The sequence below is a fragment of the Geotrypetes seraphini genome, chromosome 5 (assembly GCF_902459505.1).
Source record: "Geotrypetes seraphini chromosome 5, aGeoSer1.1, whole genome shotgun sequence".
In the NCBI taxonomy this organism is placed as follows: Eukaryota; Metazoa; Chordata; class Amphibia; order Gymnophiona; family Dermophiidae; genus Geotrypetes; species Geotrypetes seraphini.
This window is the reverse complement of record NC_047088.1, coordinates 81,478,385-81,500,768: the sequence shown is the minus strand read 5'-3', so window position 1 is coordinate 81,500,768 and position 22,384 is coordinate 81,478,385. Positions and strand designations below refer to the sequence as shown.

At 42.4% G+C, this 22,384-nt stretch overlaps 2 protein-coding genes across 5 annotated transcripts; one reads left to right on the top strand and one right to left on the bottom strand.

The window, feature by feature from the left end:
• Positions 1 to 1,793: 1,793 nt before the first annotated feature.
• Positions 1,794 to 11,319, top strand: THTPA (thiamine triphosphatase). 2 transcript variants are annotated; one of them, XM_033946284.1, is made up of 3 exons: positions 1,794 to 1,916; positions 2,852 to 3,397; positions 8,971 to 11,319. In XM_033946284.1, the coding sequence occupies exons 2-3, from the start codon at positions 2,860 to 2,862 to the stop codon at positions 9,069 to 9,071; spliced, it is 639 nt and encodes a 212-aa protein (XP_033802175.1). In that variant the 5' UTR covers positions 1,794 to 1,916; positions 2,852 to 2,859; the 3' UTR covers positions 9,072 to 11,319. The 2 variants fall into 2 exon arrangements, with proteins under 2 accessions (XP_033802175.1, XP_033802174.1); XM_033946283.1 differs by lacking the exon at positions 1,794 to 1,916 and adding an exon at positions 1,928 to 2,296.
• Positions 11,320 to 13,119: 1,800 nt separating this feature from the next.
• NGDN (neuroguidin) lies at positions 13,120 to 22,147 on the bottom strand. Of its 3 annotated transcripts, none has more exons than XM_033946282.1 (12): positions 21,996 to 22,147; positions 21,274 to 21,352; positions 19,038 to 19,097; positions 18,064 to 18,135; positions 15,953 to 16,090; positions 15,757 to 15,841; positions 15,497 to 15,549; positions 14,653 to 14,773; positions 14,335 to 14,503; positions 14,054 to 14,210; positions 13,515 to 13,575; positions 13,120 to 13,300 (listed from the first exon to the last, which is right to left on the bottom strand). In XM_033946282.1, the coding sequence occupies exons 2-12, from the start codon at positions 21,283 to 21,285 to the stop codon at positions 13,281 to 13,283; spliced, it is 948 nt and encodes a 315-aa protein (XP_033802173.1). In that variant the 5' UTR covers positions 21,286 to 21,352; positions 21,996 to 22,147; the 3' UTR covers positions 13,120 to 13,280. The 3 variants fall into 3 exon arrangements, with proteins under 3 accessions (XP_033802173.1, XP_033802171.1, XP_033802172.1); XM_033946280.1 differs by lacking the exon at positions 21,996 to 22,147 and adding an exon at positions 21,530 to 21,671; XM_033946281.1 differs by lacking the exon at positions 21,996 to 22,147 and adding an exon at positions 21,535 to 21,656.
• Positions 22,148 to 22,384: the final 237 nt, after the last annotated feature.

Below are 22,384 nucleotides of genomic sequence, written 5' to 3'. Positions count from 1 at the left end.
TCAAGAAGTCACATTAAAAACCAATGGGATGCTGTTGCAGCCATTATAGTAGCGATTTTAAAAAAGCTCATGCAAATGAAGGCTTGCTAAATTTGCATGAGCTCATCGCTGGTAATAGCGATGGGCACATGCGAAGAATAAACTTAAAAAATAAACACCCATCAACAAATCAAGCTGCCAAAGTCAAGCAACCCTCCACCTGACAGCAAGAGAGATTCCCACTCTCTCCCACCAAGCAAATGCCCCCCTAACATCTCGTTGGCAGCGGGAGAGATGTCCACTCTCCTGCCGCCAAGCAATACACCCCTTTGGCAGTGGGAAAGATGCCCACTCTCTCCCTCCACCACGCCCCCCCCCCCCCGTGCCTCTGATGACTCCCGCCCTCTTCCCCTTACCTTACTTAGATGGCAGGCCAGAGGGATGCCTACTCCCTCCAGACAGCAGGCCCACCTCTTCAAAATGGCGGGCCTTCCCTGGGATGGTGGGCCTCCCCTGGGATGCACCGGGGAGGGGCCTGAGGCTCTGATTGGCCCAGGTTCTTTAATGCCCCTTCTATGGGATGGATCAGCAAGGAGCCTAAGGATCTGATTGGCCCCATAGGAGGGGCCTTTAACAACCTGGGCCAATCAGAGTCTTAAGCCCCTTTCCAGTGCATCCGGGGAGGGGCTTGAGGCTCTGATTGGCCCAGGTTTAAGGCCCCTCCCATAGGAGGGGCCAATCAGAGCCTCAGGCACCGGGGAGGGGAAGGCCCGCAGTTTGAAGAGGCGGGCCAGCTGGCCGGAGGGCATAGGCATCCCTCCAGCCAGCCATCTATGTAAGGTAAGGGGGATGGGGTGGGGGTCATCAGAGGCGGCAGGAGAGAGTGGGCATCTCTCCTGCTGCTGGCGAGGGGGGGGTTGTTTGCGGCGGTAGAAAGTGGGCATCTCTCCCGCTGCTGAGGGAGGCTATAATACACACGCTCAAGAAATGTGCTTTTACCACTCCTGAAAAAAAAAAAAAAGACTACAATTTATGAGAATCGTGTAATTTTTTTTTCATTAGCCACAGTCAAAACATACGCCACAAGATGCATTTTTAACAGTACTGCCACTGAACCTGCACTCATGGACCAGTTGCTGATTTTTGTTGCCAAAAGTCGCCACCGCTCTTGGAGAATGACTCGGCGATGTTTAAGAATCCACAAAGTGTTCGTTTCAATATTCAAGAGCCAATTTGCATGGCATTGTCAAAGACTGCAATAAGCCATTTTGATAATCCGCCGCTAAAATGCATGGAGGCTAAACTGTCTGGAATCAGTTTAGCAACCACATTAAAGGCAACCTTAAATTTTGAGAATCTGGCCCTGAGCCATAGAAAAAAAAATCAGATCAAAGATCTTTAGTTGCTCTGCAGCAGGAGTTCTCAACACTGGGACACACCTAGTTAATCAGAATTTCAGGTTACCCACAATGAATATGCATGAGAAACATTTGCATGCACTAACTCCATTATATACAAATTAATTTACTGCGTATTTATTGTGGATATTTTTAAAATCTGACTGGCTGAGTGTGTCCTGAGGACTGGATTGAGAACTCCTGCTCTGCACTGACGTTGCAATGTATTGGTCTCCATAGCAACTGAGCTTGTCTGGGCATAGCGTCTCTGACACAGCTTTAACATGGGGAGGGGAAAAACTACAACTCCCAGCATACTTGGCCAACAAAGTGGGATTAAAAATCATGTTTAAGGAAGGATATCTTGTTAGTTGTACTCACAGATCTATTTAGTGTTTAACTGTTTGCTTTTCTGAGGTTCTCTTATTGCAGTCAGAGAATCTGTCAGTGTGCTCTTTGGCATGCTGGGAGTTGTAGTCCAAAGTCCAGGCTCAGGCCTTCACAAATAGGCCACGTTCAGTGAGGAATGACTGGCATACGGTATGATTTTTTTTTTCTCCTTGCTAGGGGGATGGGCATTGGAGAGGTAGTTCAGTGAGGGAAAAAAAGAGCATAGCCTTTATATTTTGAATATATACAAGGTTAATTTTATTTGGCTTTTCTGCTTCATGTCATTGCTGCCTTGTGCTGCAGCTGTTGTAATCCTGGCCGATCCCAGAGCAGATAATATCCACAAAGCCAGGCCCTGGGCCAAGAGATCTAGAAGGACACACAGGGTGACATGGCAGGATTAACCATTGGAGGGCTAGGTAAATAAGTGTTTTGGGTCCTCTTCTTAATACAAATGCATAAAACTCACAAATGGATCCCTGCCTGGTTCTGAGCACAGAAAAAACTGTCATGGGAGGAGGAAACAACAGGTAAGATGAAGGACCCCTAGCTGGAAAACATTGCAAAGGGGATGGGGTGGAGAACAGACAGTCCTCCCCCACTCTTCTTCCTGCCAAGCTGCTGACTTAACCAGGGCAAACATCTGCCTTGTAAACCACTGAATTAACACATTTGAGAGGGCCCTCTTAAGCATTTGAGCCCTAAGCACATGCCTTGTTTGCCTATTTCTTAATCCTCCTCTGCAGGGTGCTCTGAAGTGTGTGCAAGAAGACAGAGGGACACAGCTCATCAACTTTACTACACTCCTAACTGCATCCTAGTTATCATAAGATAATTTAACAAAGGGTTCTTGGGTGGCCCTGGGTGTGCCCCTTCCACCATATCACTGCAGAAAATGAGATGGAGAGACCAAAAGAATACTATATACATCTTTGTATATAAATGTTTATTAGTATAACTGGAGAGAAGGAAAGATAAATGAGGTGACAGTGAGAATGATATGGGGAAGGAGATACAGGAGGGAGGGAGAGGAATAGCTCTTATTCTTCCTCTCTCACAGTGCCATTTCTCTCCCCTCTCTGCAGCATCAGTAATGGCCACAAGCCTCGCTGTCCTTGAGGTGGAGCGAAAGTTCATCTACAGTTCGGACGTGGAGGATATGCTGCAAACCCTGGGAGCTACGCTGCAGGGCAGACTCCTTTTCCGAGACACCTATTATGATACAGTGGACCTGCACCTCACTCTGAATGACCACTGGCTTCGTGACCGTCAAGGATCCTGGGAGCTCAAACTCCCTTTCTCCCTGCATGGAGGTGATAAATCCAGCAATCCGGTCACTCAGTACCAAGAGCTGACACGGGAGAAAGAGATCATAGCAGCTGTGGGGGAAGTGCTGGGCTGCACGCCTCTCAGTGAAGGCATGGAAGCATTGGTGGCAGAATTAAGGCTGCAGGCATTTGCTTCTTATGTAACAGACAGAAAGAGCTATGAGGTGCCCAGGGAGGGCCTGCATGTGGACCTTGATGAAGCTGACTTTGGCTTTGCTGTTGGGGAAGTGGAGAAGGTTGTGTCCACAGCAGAGGAGGTACCTGAAGCCCTGGAAAGGATCAATCACTTCTGTTCACAGTTAGGTGAGTTCCCAATACCTGGTTCTGCTGTTCGGTGTGTGTGACATAAAGTGGGGTCACAGTCACTTGATACCTCTGTGTCTCATTTCTAATCTTCAGCTCTTTCAGTGACTCCGGGGAAATCACTTTTATCTCCCAGGGCTATGTTTTTAACTCCAGGTTATATCACTGACAGTGACATAGCAAGGGGTGGGAGCTGCCTAGGGCGTTGGCACCCCTGCGCCCTCCCTGACCCCCACCACACACACATCTTCCCTTGCCCCCTGTACCTTTTTAACTCTTCATTGGCACAAGCAGCATCTCTATCCTGCTGCCCACACTGGCCTCAGAGAGAGAGCCAAGGCCAGTGCAAGCAGCAGGTTGGATATGCTGCTTGCACCGGTGAAGAGCCAAAGAGGTACCGGGGGAGGGGGAGGAAGGAGAGGTGCTGACACTCCCACCAAGACGGCGACTGGAGCAGTCCGCCCCACCTTACTACGTCACAGATGCTCTGAATATGAGACTGTGGGAGTATTGTTCCCTTTAAACTGAGTAGGTACCCTCCATATGCATTCCTGCCAGCTGGGGTGGTACAGCAATACCATGGCTTCAATACTGAGAAACAACAGTGTTCTCCCCAGAAATTTTTTCCAGCTGGGTGGCATGAAAAAGTAGCCGGGTGGGGCGGGGCAGGGAAATTTGGTAGTGGAGAAAATTAAATGTATACTATTTTTATTAGTTAATTATTATTATTTTCCAATGCTCGATATGACTTCCTTTTTTAAGGTTTGACACTTGTGCCAGAATATTTTTACTAAATCTAAGAAGTATCCAATTCTAGAAGTGAATAATTAGATATTCACCCTCTTTCAAATGGTATAGAGGTTTAAAAAAGGGAAATGCGTTAATGAAGTCATTAGGTTCAATCTAACCATTTATTTCTGCATGAATTTAAACAACTAAAAAAAAAAAGATAAATATAGCTCATCCAGTCATACAAGAAATGGCTGTACAACACCTCTAATAATGTTTTGATCACTAGGTTCCTTCCTGAGGTCTCACTGAGGATATAAAATAGATGCTATCCCCACTTCCAGACCTCTTCCACATAATTTATGGAGAGGTGTTACTGAGCCTTGAAGGGCACCTGTGTGATTAATCTTTATCTGCTTCTTTTTTATTTTGTTATAGTGCAAAGTAAAAGCTAGGGCAAAACAGTATAGGTAAAGATGCAGGTAATAATTAGCAATGTATTAAAAATATTTTATTTTTATTTGCTTATAATGTCATTTGAAAGCTGCTTGATGATAATACAACTTTAATTTAATTCTTTATAATGTGTGTGTCTATGTGTTGGGGGGGACAACACCTACGTCAACAGTAAAGTTAGAATAGGGTCATTAAATCCAGTGGTGTACCTAGTATATATGACAGCCCGTGCTAATCATTTTTTTAACAACCCCCTCCTCTATATAAAAAAAAGATATTTTTAGTAATAATCCATGAGTCACACAATAAGGGTGCATCTAGGAAAAGGCAGCATCTTAAACACTGCAGTGAGCACTAGAACACCAACACACGCATTGTAAAACTAAACAAACCAGATCCTACACAGTCAATTGATCCTGTAGTCGATGCTAACAGAAAGCCATGTCCTTTTCATACACACAGAACACAGATACACCCTCGCCCAATATGGAATAATCACAAACTAAAAATAGAAATATGTAGTCAAAAGTTAAACTGAACCAAGAAACCAGACTCTGCATACAATGCAACACCACAGAAACAATGACACATATCCCCTAATACTGTGCAAAATATAAAGACAGTAGATGTAAATTTGAAAAAAAACTTCTACATAACAGTCACCACTTTACAAATTAACAAATAGAAATAAAACAAATAATGAGAAATATGAAAATACCATTTTATTGGACTAATCCATTTTTCAATTAGCTTTCAGAGGCCAAATCTTTCTTCAAGACAGTACAGTAAACAGCTGTTATGGTATCCTGTCCTGATCTGAGGAAAGGGGTATAGTCCCCCCCCAAAATTGCCTTATTTCCATTTCCTGTTGATAAATTTTAATCAATACAGTTACAATACTACTTGATTCTACGTAAAGCAAAAAAAATATTTTTTTTTCTAACTTTTGTCATTTCTGCTTTAGTCATCTTCTCTTCACTCTCTTCAGCATTTGTCCTCGCTCCCTTCCAGGCAACATCTGTCCTCTCTCTTTGCCCCTTCCACCAGCCTCTACCCTCTGTCTACCCCTTCCATCTACTGTCCACCCTTTCTGCCTTTTCCATCCAGTGTCTGCTCTCTCTCTGTTCCATATGGTATATTCCCTCTTTCTATGTCTCTTCAGTAAACTCTATATCCTGTGCCCTTTCTCTCCTTTGTACATGATTTATTTCAGCTTCAACCCCTCTCCATTTTTTGTCTCCACCCCTCCCCTATGCTCTGGCATCTCTCTCTTCTCCTTTCCTTCCTTCCTTCCTTGCCACTCCTCCCCATGGTCTGACATCTCTCTCCCCTTCCCTCCCCCCCCCCTCTCCAGTATCTGCCTCTCTCTTTCTCTCCGTCTTTCTTCTGTGAGGAGATCATGTTGATCTTGAACACTGAATAATTCTTCCATATTCCCCATATCACTAAACTGTAGTCTGGTCCAGCAGACTGCTTTGGCACTATTACATGGGTAATAGTAAATTCATTATCCATCAGCTTTCCACACAGAATGCCACAAGTCTCTATTTCTTGTGCTGTGTTTACATCTGCCAGCAGCAGAAACTTGTGAGACAGATTCCTTGGCAATACTACACTTTGGAGCCCTTTGACCATCTGGTTCTGTATGTCTGCAGGCTTTAAAGCTCTGTTTACTGGAGGAGACTGTCCAGCATACATAGTTGCATCACTCTTAAGGATCTGATCAGAGATTACATTAGACAAGGTGGTATTTTTAGGCATGGAAAAACAGGACATGTTCTCCTCAATCTGCTCAGATGCCCTTTAATGTTCGTCTGATCTCGGGCTAAATCTTGCCTCCTGAGCTAATCTTCAAAGGAGAGCGGAGTGAGAGCCATATCGGCAGTGAGATCCGTTTTGGGCCGCATGTTGTGCAGGGCTGGACTAACGCAAGTTGTAAGCTTCCTTCCATCGCTGACCTAACTTCCATAAATCAGCAACGGAGGGAAGCTTACAACTTGCTGTTCTTGCTTGCTTTGGGCCTTCCTCGTTGCCGGGTCCTGACTTCACGGAAACAGAAAGTAGGCAGGACCCGACAGCGAGGAAAACCCGAAGCAAGCAAGAGCAAGTTGTAAGCTGACCTGTCTCCTATAGCGAACCCATGCTCCGGGGCGTGTGCATGCCGACTTCCCTTCTCTTCCCCCCCTCGGGACGTGACTTCCGGTTTCGGAGGGAAGAGGCATGCACGTTAGAGCCCCGCCGGGGAGCATGGGTTCAAGTCGCTTGCTGGCGTTAAAAACTAAAAAAAATAAAATAAAAATGTCAGGCTCCTGCGATTCAGGCTGTGCCGAGTCAGCCCGGTAAATCTCCAAGCAGGTGAGAAGGTTTTTGTTTTTTTTAAATGTTGAGCAGAAGGCGGCAGCAGCAGCAGGATTGCGATCGAGATTACAGCCGGGCGCTCATCTAAATTAGCTGGGCGGAGCGCCCGGCTGAAAGGCCCTGGGGAGAACACTGAACAAGTATGTTCCAACTGCCTTCACATTTGAAAACACAATATCAGAGATGTCAAATCACACTCATTTCAATGCTTTCTCACTCTCACACTCTTTGAACCCTAATTCTCACTCAGCAAAGCTTTAGCACCCTGATTACTTCTTTCTTGAGGGAAGCCTTAGAGCAGTAAACCAAGGGGCCCAATCATTAGGAACAAATCTGAGCATACCTTCCTCTTGCCCTGTCCCTTTTTCCTTTATGTATTTATTTTAATAATTTATACACCTATAACTAGGCATTTTACAAATAACCATACATATCATAGGTCACAAATACAAACAAACACACAATCCAGCATACTTACAATAGGATTGCCGGATTTTACGACTGTAAAATCCGGACATCCTAGACCCGCCCCAGTTCTGACCCCAGCTGCCCGCTTTGGTTGGGCAGGAGGCAATCCGTGCATATGCGGATTGCCTCCTGCCTGACGCGATAGAGAGCAGGCTTTTCAAAACCCGGACAAAGTGCCGGTAAAATAGCCAAGCAATTGATGCACTAACATTGCTTGGCTATTCCAAATCGGGTTTTAAGCTCTTTCAAGAAGGGACTTTTTTTCTTCTTTGTGATTTTGTACAGCACTGCGTAAGTCTAGTAGCGCTTTAGAAATAATAGTATTAGTAGTAGTTTTAGTGATTGTAAAAACCAACTGGGCTAGACATGCTGTTTTGCTGTGGGAGACAGGGGTCAATCGGAATGGTAGGAGGGAGTGGGCATCCCTCCTGCCATTTTTAGAGGATTGGGGGTTGGCGGTGGCCTGGGGGTGCTTGGTCCAGGAGGGACCATGACACGGGGAGGCTTTTTTCTTTTTTTATTGGGACAGATTGGGACACAAACAAAAGGCAAGAACTGTAGAATACAATGTTCTTGAGAGGATCTTGGTTAAAAGCAAGTGATCTTTATTCAAATCAAGTACATTTGCTGACCCAATGAACGTCCTTGTTTCAGCTCACTCGAGCCTTCCTCAGGGGTCCAGGTCAGAGATAGCTCAACACAAATGTGGATTCAAAGCAAAAGAGAGATACCTCCCTATTCACTCTCCTACCAGTGGTATTTTACAAGTGGATATGTGGATGTACTTGATTTGAATATAGATCACTTGCTTTTAACTAAGATCCTCTCAAGAACATTGTATTCCAGTTTTTGCCTTTTGTTTGGACTTTCCTCTATTTCTGTGGAAACCTTGGGCATTTCTTTTTGTTTGTATAACATACACACACAACATCTGTCATTAAAAACAAACAAACCCTAACAGCAGTGCTTCCCTTGTCACTGCTGTTAGGGCTCTGCGCATGTGTCAATCGCTCATAGCGATTGATCAGTCGTGTTTGCATGCAATTGATTTGCATGCAAACTTGATAGTGAATTGATCGCTGCTGGAGAATTGGTCAACAGCGATCGAACTGGTATCTTTAGTGCATCTAGCCCTATCACTGGTCTTGCTCAAAAGACCACACCTAGAAAGCGTTAAGTGTAGTGATTGCACTCATAGCCTTAGCATATCCCATGTCTCTTGTAAAGTGAAAATGGTGTAGTGCTCAAAATATCACACTCCCAACTAAACTGTGCTAGTAAATCCCAAGAAGTGACAATAACATTGACCATTCAAATTCCAAATCAAAATCAAACTTAGCTAGAAACTAAAATGAATACAGCTTCCTGAGGTTTGCAATAGTGCTTTTTGAGTCATTTAGATTTGAGAAGTGTTTTTAATTAGTTTGTTTCAAACAATCTCTCCTCTCAGGATTTTTGTGTATGGAAGGATACGGCTGCAGGTTAAATTCCTAGGCTCTGCTAGGGACTTTTCTTATGCAGGAAGCTAGCAACAAACTTTCAATACTATCTTCTTTCCACAGGGGTGACCAGTGTGAAAAAGGTTCCAGGCAAAATGACCACCTACCTGCATCAGTACCGTCCGGAGCACTACCAGAAGCTCAAAGAGGCACATGTGCTTTGATCAGGATGAAATAGGTCTCATGACATAATGGAAGGGTTCCCAGGCAGATGGAAAATATAACTAGCCTAACCAGAAGCCATGGCTAAACCCAACTTCTGATCTCTTGAGATCCAGCTTCCAATCCTACTGTTATCCTAAACTTATTCAGAGACCCATCTTCCAATGCTGCCTCTAATCCCATTGTTAGCAATTTAACAGATGGCCTTTAGACACATCCTATACCTCTCTGGGTGCTATGGTGAGAGACGCCAGCTGCTTGAAGCCCGGGCCTTGTGAACATGAGACTGATTTTGAATGATGCTGTACTGATAAAAGTAATAATAATAAAGAAAATATCTTGATTTAATGATTCAAAAGACTAGCTCCATCTTAAACTTCTTCAGAAAACACTTGCATGGGTGTCTGGGAAGAACTGTGATGAGGCATGCAGTTCTTTTTGATGTCCTACTTATAAGTCATAAATTTATCTACTATTCTCAGCAGTTAAATTACATATTCAGTCACTGTTTCAATTGATGTGGAGGGGCATTTTCGATAGGATGTCTAAGTCTGAGTTTGTCAGCAAACAGTGGTTGTCTCAATTATTCAATATATAGGCTTACATATGGTATAATATAACCAGAATATTCATATTTCTTGTATGGACCTTCAGACCACCTAATGGGTACACACCCCAGGCTGTTATACTCTTCGTCAGTCCAACTTTATTCAAATTTTATTTGTTTTTATTTTAAATTATGGTCATTTTAGAACCAGCACAACATCACTTAGCTGTAGCTTATAGTGATGCTCTTCAATCTTCACCCCTCCCGACATGCATGTTTCACACACAGAAACTTTCTTCAGGGTCGAGGGATACTATAAAAAACAACAATAGCAAACAATTGCCTCAATTTCACCACAGCCTTAATTTCTCAAAATTTTGCGACCAACTATCTCAACTGAACGGCCTCCCTCCATGGTAGTTCGTAAAATGACAACCCTCCGAGCCTTCCCAAGTACATGAATAAACAAGGTAACTGCAGCCAGGGGGGAAGCTACAAAAATCAGTGAAGTGCCAAAGAGGTTTAATCTGGAGCCCCTTATGGGTAGGAGTCCAATCAGGAATTGCAAGTTGGACTACATTAGCAGTGTGGGATACGTTTGACTCTGTCAACCCTCATTCTATAATTAAACTGCTGAATGCATGTAGGCCAACAATAGCATCTGGTGATCTATGTTCCCAAAATTGTTACAAGAATTGCACAGTCAATTAGGTTCTACGCTTACAAAAATAATGAATCTTAAGTTTGTGTGAAGGGGCGATTCCTCTGTTGTTAAAAATCTCAACAGTTAAGCCAGTAATGAAAGATGTAAAAGTTGGGAAGAATGAAATTACAAGTTATAGACCTTTTGCATCAGCACTAGCTTTGGCAAAAATATTAGAAAAACTGGTGTATATTCAACTTGATGAATACATCCGGAGGTACAATCTTTTGGACCTTCATCAGTATGCCTTCTGTTCTGGACATATTATCAAGACTCTGTTGGTATCATTGGTGGATGAGATAAGGTGCAGATTTGATAAAGGAAATAAATATGTTGTATCCCTGGACATTTTTGCTGCCTTTGATATCCTTGATCATAAAATCTTGCTGCAGCAACTGAGTTGTTGTGGGATAGGAGTAGTTTACTTGTGGTTTAAGTCTTTTCTTTCTGACTGGAGACAGGAAGTTTACATTAATGGTCAAAGCTCTATGCAGAGAATACAGACAGGAGTTCCTCAGGGATCTTCGCTGTAGGCAGCATTGCTCAACATATATCTTCTTCCATTGTGTGCATTATTGCGAGAGCTGGGGGTATCATATAGGATATATTCTGAAGACCTGTTGTTTTTTCTTCCTTTGGAAAAGTCAATGATTTTGACTCAACAGAAGTTGGATACTATCTTGGCTAAGGATAAATATTAGATGTGTGAGAATAAATTGATGTTAAATTTACAAAAAACTAAGGTGCTGTATCTGGCAAGAACACCAGATTGTTAATCTGCCCAGAACTCTTTTTTTTGTTTAAATCTTTATTAATTTCCAAAATTAACAAAAATGCAGTACAGTATCTACACAGACACCATTATTCATATATGCATTTATAATCAATCAAAAACCCCACAGCAAGAAAAAAACAAACAAACCACCCAACCAATACCTTGCAAGAGAATAAAACCATGATATAAATATCCCTCCCTCTGGGTGTGTGTGCAATATACCAACAGGGTCAAAGGAAAAAACAATTACAACGCATCCATAAAAGATACCAAAGGGCCCCAGATTAACTTAAATTTCTTAGTATGACCCATTATATCTGCGTTCATTTTTTCAAATCTATAAGTTAAGCATAAACTTGCCCACCAAAAATTAAAGTTAAGGTGAACCCAGTTCTTCCAGTTGCGGTCATGATAAGGAAAAGCCACCCTCTATATATGTCCACTGAGGGCTTCAGATGTAACATCGTCCCACATATGACTGCCTCATATGTCAAAGGAATCACTTAAGTATAGCATTAATCTGTCCCCATATCGACTTCCAGAACTTGAGTATTAAAGGACAATAGAACAACAACAATAGAACAACAATAGAACAACAGTGTCCCTATATCAAGATGACAATGCCAGCATCTATTAGACTTAGAACTATCTAACTTTTGTAAATGAACAGGGGTCCAAAAACTTCTATGCAATAAGAACTCTGAGAATACTAGATGCTGTTGTCCAGATGTTCACAGAATTCCGGTATCTTGGAGTGATTCTGGATCCTTAATTAACATTTAGACATCATGTGCTAAGTTTGATTAGGAGAGTGTACTATAAGATACACTTGGTAAGTAAACTGTATCATTATGTGTCATGGGGGAATTTTAAAATCATTCTCCAATTGTTGGTGCTTCTGGTTCTTGATTATTGTAATGTGGTTAGGTATTCCAATGAAGGTGCTAAAATCTCTGCAGGTGATGCAAAACTCTATTTTGCGAGCATTGTTCCGGCTTCAAAGAAATGAACATGTATCAGATCAGAGTATTATTGTAAGCTGTATTGGTTAAAAATTGAGTTTAGAATTAAGTACAAATTATTGCTGTTGGTTTACTCAAGTGTGCAAGGCTTGATGGATTACATATGACCTTATGCTGGGATGTAAAAGCTTCGTTCGGCAACACAGAGGAACTTGACTATACCTTCTAGAAAGAAGTTAAAGTCTGCAGACTGAGAGAAAAGTTTTTTTCATATAGTGGTTCAGATGAGTGGAATAAGCTTCTTTCTTTCATTAAGCAGCAAGAAAGTTTGCAGGTTTTCAAGAAACTTAAAACGTCATTTGTTCTGTTGTTTGAAATACACAGTATGACCATCAGCTTTGTTATGACTACTCCATGTTTGCTCACTGAATAGATCCTTTTGAGATGGCATGGCAGGGTTGGTTGACGATGTTAATCCCACATCCCTTAAGTTAACTCAACTTGTACGTCAACTCAACTTGTACCCCACTAATCTTCTGTAAACCACATAGAACTTAACGGTATTGCGGTATATAAACTGTTATTATTATTATTAATGTTGATATGTCAGTCTGTTTATGTAATTTGGTGTTGTCATTTTTATCTTTGTAAAATAATTGAAATGTTATTTATATCTGTTTATGAATGTGTTGATGTATTTCACCTTGTATAAGGAGGATTATAAATAAACCAAACCAAACCATGGTGTTCACTGTGAAATCCTTCCTTATGGTATCCTTCATGAAGGACTGGTAAAGCACGGCTGAACCCAAGCTTATGCTTCTACCACCAGCAACTACAGGAGTGAGGGAGTGGGAAACAGAAATAGACTATAGTGGATTCCTCTAACACCAACAATTAAGACAACAGTAGGACCACCATCTAGCCCTAACAGGACATCGGGGCCTGCAAATGAGGTATGGGTTTGAGGAGAAAAAAAGAGAGAGTTTCCACACCAGAGAGTTTCCAGGCTGCTGATGGACTTCAAACTGTGGGATGGAGAGATCACAGTGACCAAGGGAAATGTCAGTCAGGTTCATTCTTCTCCACTGTTTTATTGAAGTAGCAAACATCTTTTTGGACAAAGAGAATCAAATGGCACTCAGTCTGGAGCGTAGACCATCTTTCCAGTCCTTCATACTCTGTTTCTATTCTTCACCACAAGAATGAACGAGGAATGGAGTATTACTTCCACCTCCGAAACCCTGCAAGCAAAATACACAACGAGAAACAACAATGAGGAGACAAAGTGGCAAGAATAGTGAAAGAGCCACAAAGAGTGAAAGAGATAGGGAATAACAACAGCATCTAAGGGAGAAAGAAAGCTGAAGACAAGGTGGAGAAATGTGTTCCTTGCCCAATTCACCTAGAACCCCCGTGGGAATATGTCACACACTCAGCTGACTAAGTTTCTCTCACCTTTCTTTTTCTTTCCTCGTTTCAGTGTTTTCTTTGATCGCTTTACAGGGGGTACAACCTCCTGGTGAGAGAGAGAAAAATTAGCTTTCCAGAGCTGCACAAGAGAAACCCATCCACCCACCACCATACTGACTAGCTGGAGTTCAGATTCCTGTACTAAGCCAGAATTCAGAGGCCCAGAGACATAACATGCATATAACACTTGGGGGTCCCAGTACAAAAACAAGAAGATGACCATAAAGCCCAGAATTATGGTACTGAATAACAGAGAAATTGCACTCCTTATGCAGACTACAGCAGCATAGGGAGTGCAAGAAGATTTCTCTACTATTCAATGCCACGAAATGGTGTTCACTGCAGCCAGACTCGATACAGTTCATGGTCTAGAGTGACCTGGATGGGACTATGCACAGATTTGTAAGAAAATACAGGAAAGTGTTGGATGTCAGACATTTTCAGATGTCCAGGGGCTACAAAGAATTTCTGCTACTTGCTTAGGTCCCTCCTCCTCGTTTCACTGAGACATCTACCCTTCTCACCTCACCAGGGTTTCCAGTTCCTCCCATCAAGGCGCTGATGTCACCAAAATGCGTCAATGACTGCAACTGTGATGTCATGGCCATGGATCTCTTCTTCTGGGCCTTCTCCTTCCGGGTCAGGTTTAGGCGTACCATCATGGATTCCTCATAGCTAGTTCTGCAAATAATGAGAGGACATTGGATAAATGAGTGCTATCCTCTCTCTACCACAAGGATAGCATCTCCCTGGCTCTGACAAGGACTATGAAAGCCATCTCACTGCAGCTCATCATCCCACAGACCTGCGCTGATCCTCTTGGCTCTGCCGCATCATGTGGTAACCACGCCCCTCCCGGATCTCTTCCGGTGCTTCCGAGTACTGCTCCTTCAGCTCCCGGATAACAGAGCTGCTCAGGGCTCGCTTCTTAGCCCGCTCCAAGATCTTGTGCTCCCGTTCTGCTTCTGTCTCATCTGTAAGAGGTGAAGAGAGAGAGGAAGAAAGTAGAGTAATTTCTCCTCAGAGCCAGCATCTAAAGAATACTTCATGATGCGAAAGGTGAATAAGGAGTCTATCCAAGTACTGGGGATACAAAGATGACATCTCGTCACCATGATCTCACCAAAATGCATTGGGGCAAGTCGTGGAGGCACATATTTCCTGATCTTGCCAGGGTTCTTCTTCCCAGAAACCTTTGCTCCACTACTTTCATCATTCTCTCCCTCCTCTTCAGATTCACTTAGCTATGGAAAAAAAAAAATATTTTCCAGAAAAAATTTGTCTAAACACACTTTTGCATATAAGAGCCAAATTCATAAAATAAATGGTATGTTGCCCCTTGCTATAAGCAAGCTAGTCTCTGAAATGCTTTGGCTGTGAAGTTCACCAGAGTGTCGCACTGGAAATCTGCCCCTCCACTGAAGACCTGGTGTTTACAACTTTTTTGAGATTAGCTTTTCAATCAAGGTAACATATGCCCTTAAGGAGAAATCAGACCAGTATGACCTTATTTAGGGAAATTTTAGGGCTATAATGCCATCCTTTACAAGGCTCTTCTAGGATGTAGACAACATTCTCTGTTGGCCGACTCCACCCCTGGGACTCCCCCAACATAGCTTTCAATTAGGCGGTAACTGCAAATTTCTCAGCAGCAGTACTTAGCTGGTTAAGTGCTGTGGAAAATTAGCAGCTAACTCTGATCAAGCCATTTAACCAGTCAACGGCTGGCTAACTTACTTAAAAAAAATAGAATATACTGAGTGGTGTGCTGCTAACCAAAAAGGACAAGATCTAATTAGTGTGCTACTGGTTCATTCAGATGAAAGCATTTTCTCAGCTGATTCTATTCTTTAGCACATATCAAGAACCCATAACAGCAGCATTCTGTGATAACCAAGATATGAATATGGCAGGCAGAGCTAAAATGAAACCCTAACGGATAACGGATGAGGCTGTAGAATTCTTACCTTACTGATCAGGTTATCTGGATTTGGCTTGAAGCGCAGAGGATCACTCTCACCTATATGATAAAAAGGAAGAGAATAAGAGCATCCCTTAATGCTACTATCACAGAAAAGTTTTGGTCCATCCTTTCTTGACCTTGGGGCCGCCGCATGAGCGGACTGCTGGGCAGGATGGACCACTGGTCTGATCAAGCAGCGGCAATTCTTATGTTCTTCGCATGTTCACCCAGACTACAGAGGCCCTTTCCCTTCCTCACACTCACCCAAGCTGCCAGTGACAGATGCTTTTACCAGCTTGTCTATTTGATACTTCAGTTTCTGGTCAATGGGACGCATTTTTTCCAAAACCTGTAGCAAGGAGAGGGGAAATGGTCAGCAGAAAACCAAGATCAATGAGGTAAGAAAAACAGTAGAGCAGAGGAGATGGAATATACTCCAATTCCTTCTTCTAACTCATACCGTACGAGTCTCCACCAGGCGCAGGATAGATGAATGCTCCTTCAATGACTTTCCAGATGTCTTCTCCAGTATCAGATAAGCAATATCCATCAGGTACATGAGTAGAAGCTGATCTTTCATCTCCAGGAAGCTGAGGCCCTGCGTGCAAGAAAAGACAGTGCAGAGGACAGCTGAGAAATAAACGAGGATAAGAGAACACTAGAAAGGGTAACAAGATACATAGAAGCAGAACACTGTAGATCGGTGTCTCGCAAACCTTTCCAAGCCGTGGCATACTAAACTCAGGGTCGTGGCTGGAGGGTTCGTGCATGTGTGATGTCATCATGTCGATATCTACGCTTGCGCAGCAGCCCTCCAGATGGGGCTCTGAGCTTGTTAACCCTGAAATTACTTCACCAATGGGAAGGTGCGGACAGCAGGGGAGGCGCCTGTAAGGAGGAGATATGCCGACAAGGAGAAGAGGCACTGGCACACTCACCTACACAATGTGCCTCTCAAAGCACACAGTTTGCGATAATTGCTTTCCATCTGCAGCAGTGTAACTGTGGAAACAATAAGAGCAGCAAGCCAACGTGAAGAAAAAAGGTAGATTTTTATTCACTTATCTTGCTCTAGATACTAAAAACAAATGCCCGAACTTGCCTTGTTTCACCTAGGGCTGCTTCAGGGGCATTATAAAAATGTCAATTGGTGTTAACATGCGGTTTGGAAAAAGAATGGCCATGTTGGGCATTTGTTTTTAGTACCTGGAGCAACATAAATGAATAAAGTCTACTTTTTATCCTCACATCGGCTTGTTGCTCTTATTGTTTTCATGTTGGATTTTTTTCAGCCAATTGCCCTGTTGTTTTCTGCTTTGTAGCAAGTTTACACGGAGACCGTCGGTCAGCAATTACCCTATATTTACACAGGCTCATGTTTATTTTTATTTGCTGTTTAATTTGAAACCTTATCAACCTTGGACCCCTGAAGAAGGCGTGTTAACCGAAACACGGACCGTGTTGGGTCCCTTGGTTTGTTCAAAGAGTGGTAACATTCACTGCACTTAATTATATATTAATAAACATAATCTGCATCTTATACATTTTGTCTGCAGTCTTTTCTTGTTTTTCGTGTGTTCTAAGAAATTGTAACATCAAGAGAAACCTACATTGCAGCACACACATAAATTTAAAAAGACACTGCTACCTTTCTAATATTAATACTACCTATTTCTATAGTGCTACTACACATATGCAGCGCTGTATATCAAAACATTAAAGAGACAGTCCCTGCTCAAAAGAGCTTACAATCTAGTCAAGACTGACAAACTGGACAAGAAGGTGCATCTATATACAGTGCTCAGAAGGGGTAATTACAGAGGGAATAATAAGACAGATATTGGTGCTTAGCAAGTGAATTGCAGTTTGGAATTGAAAGCAGCTTCAAAGAAATGGGCTTTGAGTCTGGATTTAAATACTGCCAGAGATGGATTTTGATGTACTAACTCAGGCAGTTTGTTCCAGGCATGTGGTGCAGCAAAGTAGAAAGGATGGAGTCTGGAGTTGGCTATAGAAGGGTACAGATAAGAGAGACTTACCCGATGAGCAGAGTGCTCGGAGGGAAATGGGGAGAGATACTAAGGAACTGAGAAGCAAATACACTTGTAGATCATTAAGAGGAGTTTGAACTGTATGTGGAAACCGATAGGGACCCAATGAGGTGATTTGAGGAGAGAGGTAAAGTGGACATAGCGACACTGACGGAATATGAGGCATGCAGCAGAGTTCTGAACAGACCGAAGAGGAGAGATATGATTTAGCAAAAGGCTAAGCAGGTTGCAGTAGTCTAGGTGAGAGGTGATGAGGGTCTTAGCAGTGCGCTTAGAAAGGAAGGGTCTGATTTTAGCAATATTGTAGGTAAAGAACCAGGTTTTGGCAGTCTGTTGGATATGTGAAGAGAAGGAGAGAGATGAGTCAAAGATTACCCTGAGGTTGCAAGCCAACGAGACAGGGCGCATGAGGGCGTTGTTCACAGAAATAGAGAATGGGGGAAAAGGAGAGATGGGTTTAGGTGGAAAAATGCATCCCATTTCCCATGAAGTGGGCCCTCGCCCACTCTTTTCTGCCTACCTTCTCTGTGGGGAAGGCACCTGCCCGAACCTTCTGCAGTAAATTCTGCACATAAGCTGTTGCTCCTACCACCTGCACAAAACCAGAAATGTGAGAATAAGACTTTAGAAGAAGATGGGATACCAGGACTTTCAATGCCCATGAGGAGCTGAGTACATCTCACTTCCATCCACCTACATTCTACTGGATAGCATAACATGAAAAGACTCTGCTTCAGAGAACTATAATGTTCAAGAAAGAATGCCTGTCTTTCTCAAGTCAGACATTTCCAAGGATCTAAGATCCAGAGTATCAGGGCTAGGATCAACTTTCATGCTAAAGCCACATACCAGGATTATAACCTTGAATTTTCCTGATCAAACTGAATAACTGTACTGAATTGAATAATTGGCAACTGACTAGTTTGTTTAACTTCTTCTACTCCACATAATATGAAATTGTTAGTACCGGCAGAGATTGACAATGCCCCTTCTTATTTTATGAGCATTCTTGTATTTTCATCAGATGATGATTGTTCTCTGTAAGCTCCCATGTACATATTGGCTCTTAACTTTGTAAATCGCCTTGAACCTTTATAGGCATAAAGCGAACCACAAATATTAGATTACATTACATTAGTGGTGTTCCCGACTTCAGGAAGTGAAGTGAGTCAAGAATTTAGTGTAGGTTTCCTACAGTGTTAACTTTGCACAGTTTTCTCTGTTATTTATTTATTATTTTTACCTTTCCTAAACATTCACAAGTTAAAGCCTCAGGCAGAAGACCAACTTGCAGGCTTTTGTGCTTTTCTTTTTAATTTTGCTCTATACTGAAAGCCAGATCTTAAATAGGATAATTTAAGGTTCAGGCCAGGGCATGGAAAGATGTCAATTACAGATTTATATTACATGGTAATATCCACTCCCAGGATCCTCCTAGTGCACAGGAAAGTAAAATAAAAGCACAGACACCATGCTAGAACCAAGAAACATCACCTGGTCTTGTAAAGTGCTCAACAGCTCTAGGGCTGCTGGGAGATCCTCCATCACTCTCTCCTGCAAAATTAAGGTAGATAAGAAATAAGATAGCACAGATTAACATCACAGCACCCTCCTAACCCGAGGCAGTGACAAAGTCAATGATACCACAGTGCCTTCCCCTACCTCTAACCTGAGGCAGTAATGAAGTCAATGACATCATAGTGCATTCCTTGAGGCAGTGATACCTCCCCCCCCAAATATCAGAGTTGCATCATTACGTGAGAAGGGGGGGGGGGTAAGGCGCGTGATGTTTAGGTGCTTCATTACCTTAGGATGGCAGGGGAAGGCACTGACATCTTTGGGAAACATGATGGCAGATAAAGGCCAAATGGCCGATTCCAATCTGCCCATCTGCAGTAACCATTATCTCTTCCTCTCTCTAAGAGATCCCATGTGACTATCCCAGGCTTTCTTGAAATCAGACCCAGAAAGCCTAGGATAGTCACATGGGTTCTCTTAGAGAGAGGAGAGATAATCATTACTGGCCTTTATCTTCCATCATGTTTCTATGTTTCTTTCCCAAAGATGTCGGTGCCTTCCAAAAGGCAGTGATGCACCTAAACATCACAGTGCCTTACCCCCCCCCATTCTCATGTAATGATGTACCTGATCATGTCAGAGCATCTTACCCTATCCTACTCTGAAATAATGATGCACCAAAACATGTCAAAGTGCCTCCCCTCCCCAAAACAGTAAATCCTTCCTCCAGTGATATCATGATATCCTCAGGCTACATAGTTGTCTATTTTCACAATGCCCAAATCAACTTTGATGCACCCAAATATGTAAGAGCTAGGGCTACCATCAGACTAGGTCATGACACACAAGATTATCTTGTTTTCATTTTGCCCCCTTTGCAGGTCCGGAACCTCTAAATAACTTGATGCAATAGATAATGATGCCATTTCTCTAGGATATACATAACCATTAGGAAATGAAAGGCAACTTCACACTCATATTCACTACTAATACTATATCTTGTAGGTTCCCAGCCCCCACCTCTAATTAGATCCTGGTCTTCGCTGATGTCCCAAGCACATGTGCTGAAAAACTAACCAATCAGATCTAAATATTTTCTACCCTCTATGTTATGACCTATCAAATTCTTGTGCCCATGAGAATGTCACAAACAGATAGCTAAACAAATCTCAGCACCCCCACCCCCATCCAATAGGCTGAATCCCACTTCAGTCTCTGAACTGTTTTTGGAGGAACTTCTGTGCCAAGGCCTTGAAGGGCAATCTCTGCTTCCCCCAAGGAGAGTTTGGTATAGTGGGTAGAGCTACAGCCTCAGCACCCTGAAGATGTGGGTTCAAACCCTGCACAAGTCACTTAATCCTCCACTGCCCTGGGTACATTAGATAGAATGTGAGCCCACCAGGACAGATAGGAAAAATGCTTGAAGAACCTATATGTAAATCGCTTTAAATGTGGTTGTAAAATGACAAAAAGGCAGTATACGAGTCCCTTTCCCTTCCCATAACCTGCTCTTTTGGAGAAGAATGTGTGTGCTGACAGATATTAGGGGAGAGGACAAGAAGAAATAAGTATTCTGTGAATCCAGTGAAGGATCACCCCAAGATCTTAAAAAAACATATTAAAAAAAAAATCTCAGTTTGCAACTTTAGATGCATGGATTTTTCGACATCTAAAGTATGAATATAATGACTTTGCAGACACAGACAGAAAATAGACCAGGAAACATTTCTAAGGATGTAGGGTGTTTGGAATATAACTTTCCACAAAGCTAAAATGGCATGTCATAATTTGTTTTGAAATGAATAAGGATTTTTTTTTTTTATTTCTTTATTCATTTTTAAACTTACATCAAGTGTATAGTAAATATCAACCAAATATAATACAACATCACTTGAAAAATTTTCAATATCATACACCAAGAAGATTTAACCCCCACACCCCCTCCCAAATTCATATACAACTAATATATACTACATGAAAATAAGGATATTGAAACACAGGACTGCCTCTTTTGAAGTAAAAATATGAACGGTGCGTGTATTTGAAAATCAAGGGGGTAGAAGACCACAGCCACAAACACTATTAAAATTTGAGCATAAATGCATAATTAAGGCTCCCACTTTGCTGATTTTCCTTATTAACCACTATGTTCAACATTTCCTTTAATTTCAGTCCAACTCTAGGATGTAAATTAGACATGGAAGAAGGTTACCTGATCAGACATTGCACTTTATGAGTGAAAGCACTTGCAAATTTACTGTAGTCAGATCCTTGTTTCCTCCTGTGCAGTCCTACATGGAAAAAAGAAAAAAACAACCCCAGAACATCAGACATACTGTACCGTGAGAGGGTTGTTCACGTCTTACTGCTCATCGTTGCTTAAAAACCGGAGCGAGTGCCAAAGTAAAGGGCTCCCGCACAATCCAAATATCATAAGCAAGCTTAAACAATTCATGAAATAAGGTTACCTTACTTTTTTCCCCCTCCTAAAGAAGAAAAGTCGACTGTAATGTGCTCCCCACACATGCTCAGCAATTAGAGGCTTGAAGAACCACCCCCTGATCTTGCACAGTATGCTGGGTAACAGTCCTCACATTCGCAGCAGCAGATTCCAGCTGGCCGAACAACCTGACCAGGCTGTGGCCGATTTACTCAGTTTTTGTTGACGTTGTTCAAAAATATATCTTGCTTTGTTTTGAAATACATTTATATTGAAAAGGTGTTTACTACAGTCACACTACTGCCCTCAAATACTGCTGAATATATTATTATTATTTGCAGGGAAATCAAGGGGGACCCTTCCCAAAGCTGGAGATTTAAGGCTGATGAGTGGGATTTGTTTTGCAAACTCCAGCCTTATCTTAAATTCTAGTGTACATTCCAAAAATGGATATATTTTAATCAATAAATAGAAAATAAAATTCCTTTTTCTACCTTTGTTGTCTGCAGTGGTGTAGTAAGTGTGATGGGGCAGGGTGAGGGGGGGGAGGCAAACCACCCTGGGCATTGTCTTCATGAGGGGTGCTTATCTTCTCTGCCCCCATATACCTCTTTAAATGTTCGCCAGCGTGAGCATCTTCCACGCCTCCAGACCAGCACAGAAACAGATGGGTTTTACCCTCCTCTGCTAACTGGTGGAGACTGAGACATTGACTTTTTGGCTTCAGTACAAGTGGGCTGTGCAGTCCGTTTTACTGTTCTCAGTCTCCAGCAGGTGGAGTGGTAAACTTGTGCAGACTGTGCTGAAGTTTTGTTAGGTACACACAACTGGGGGCAAATGAACTCAAGAATTTTTTAAACTGGAGTGATTAAAGAGAGTATCC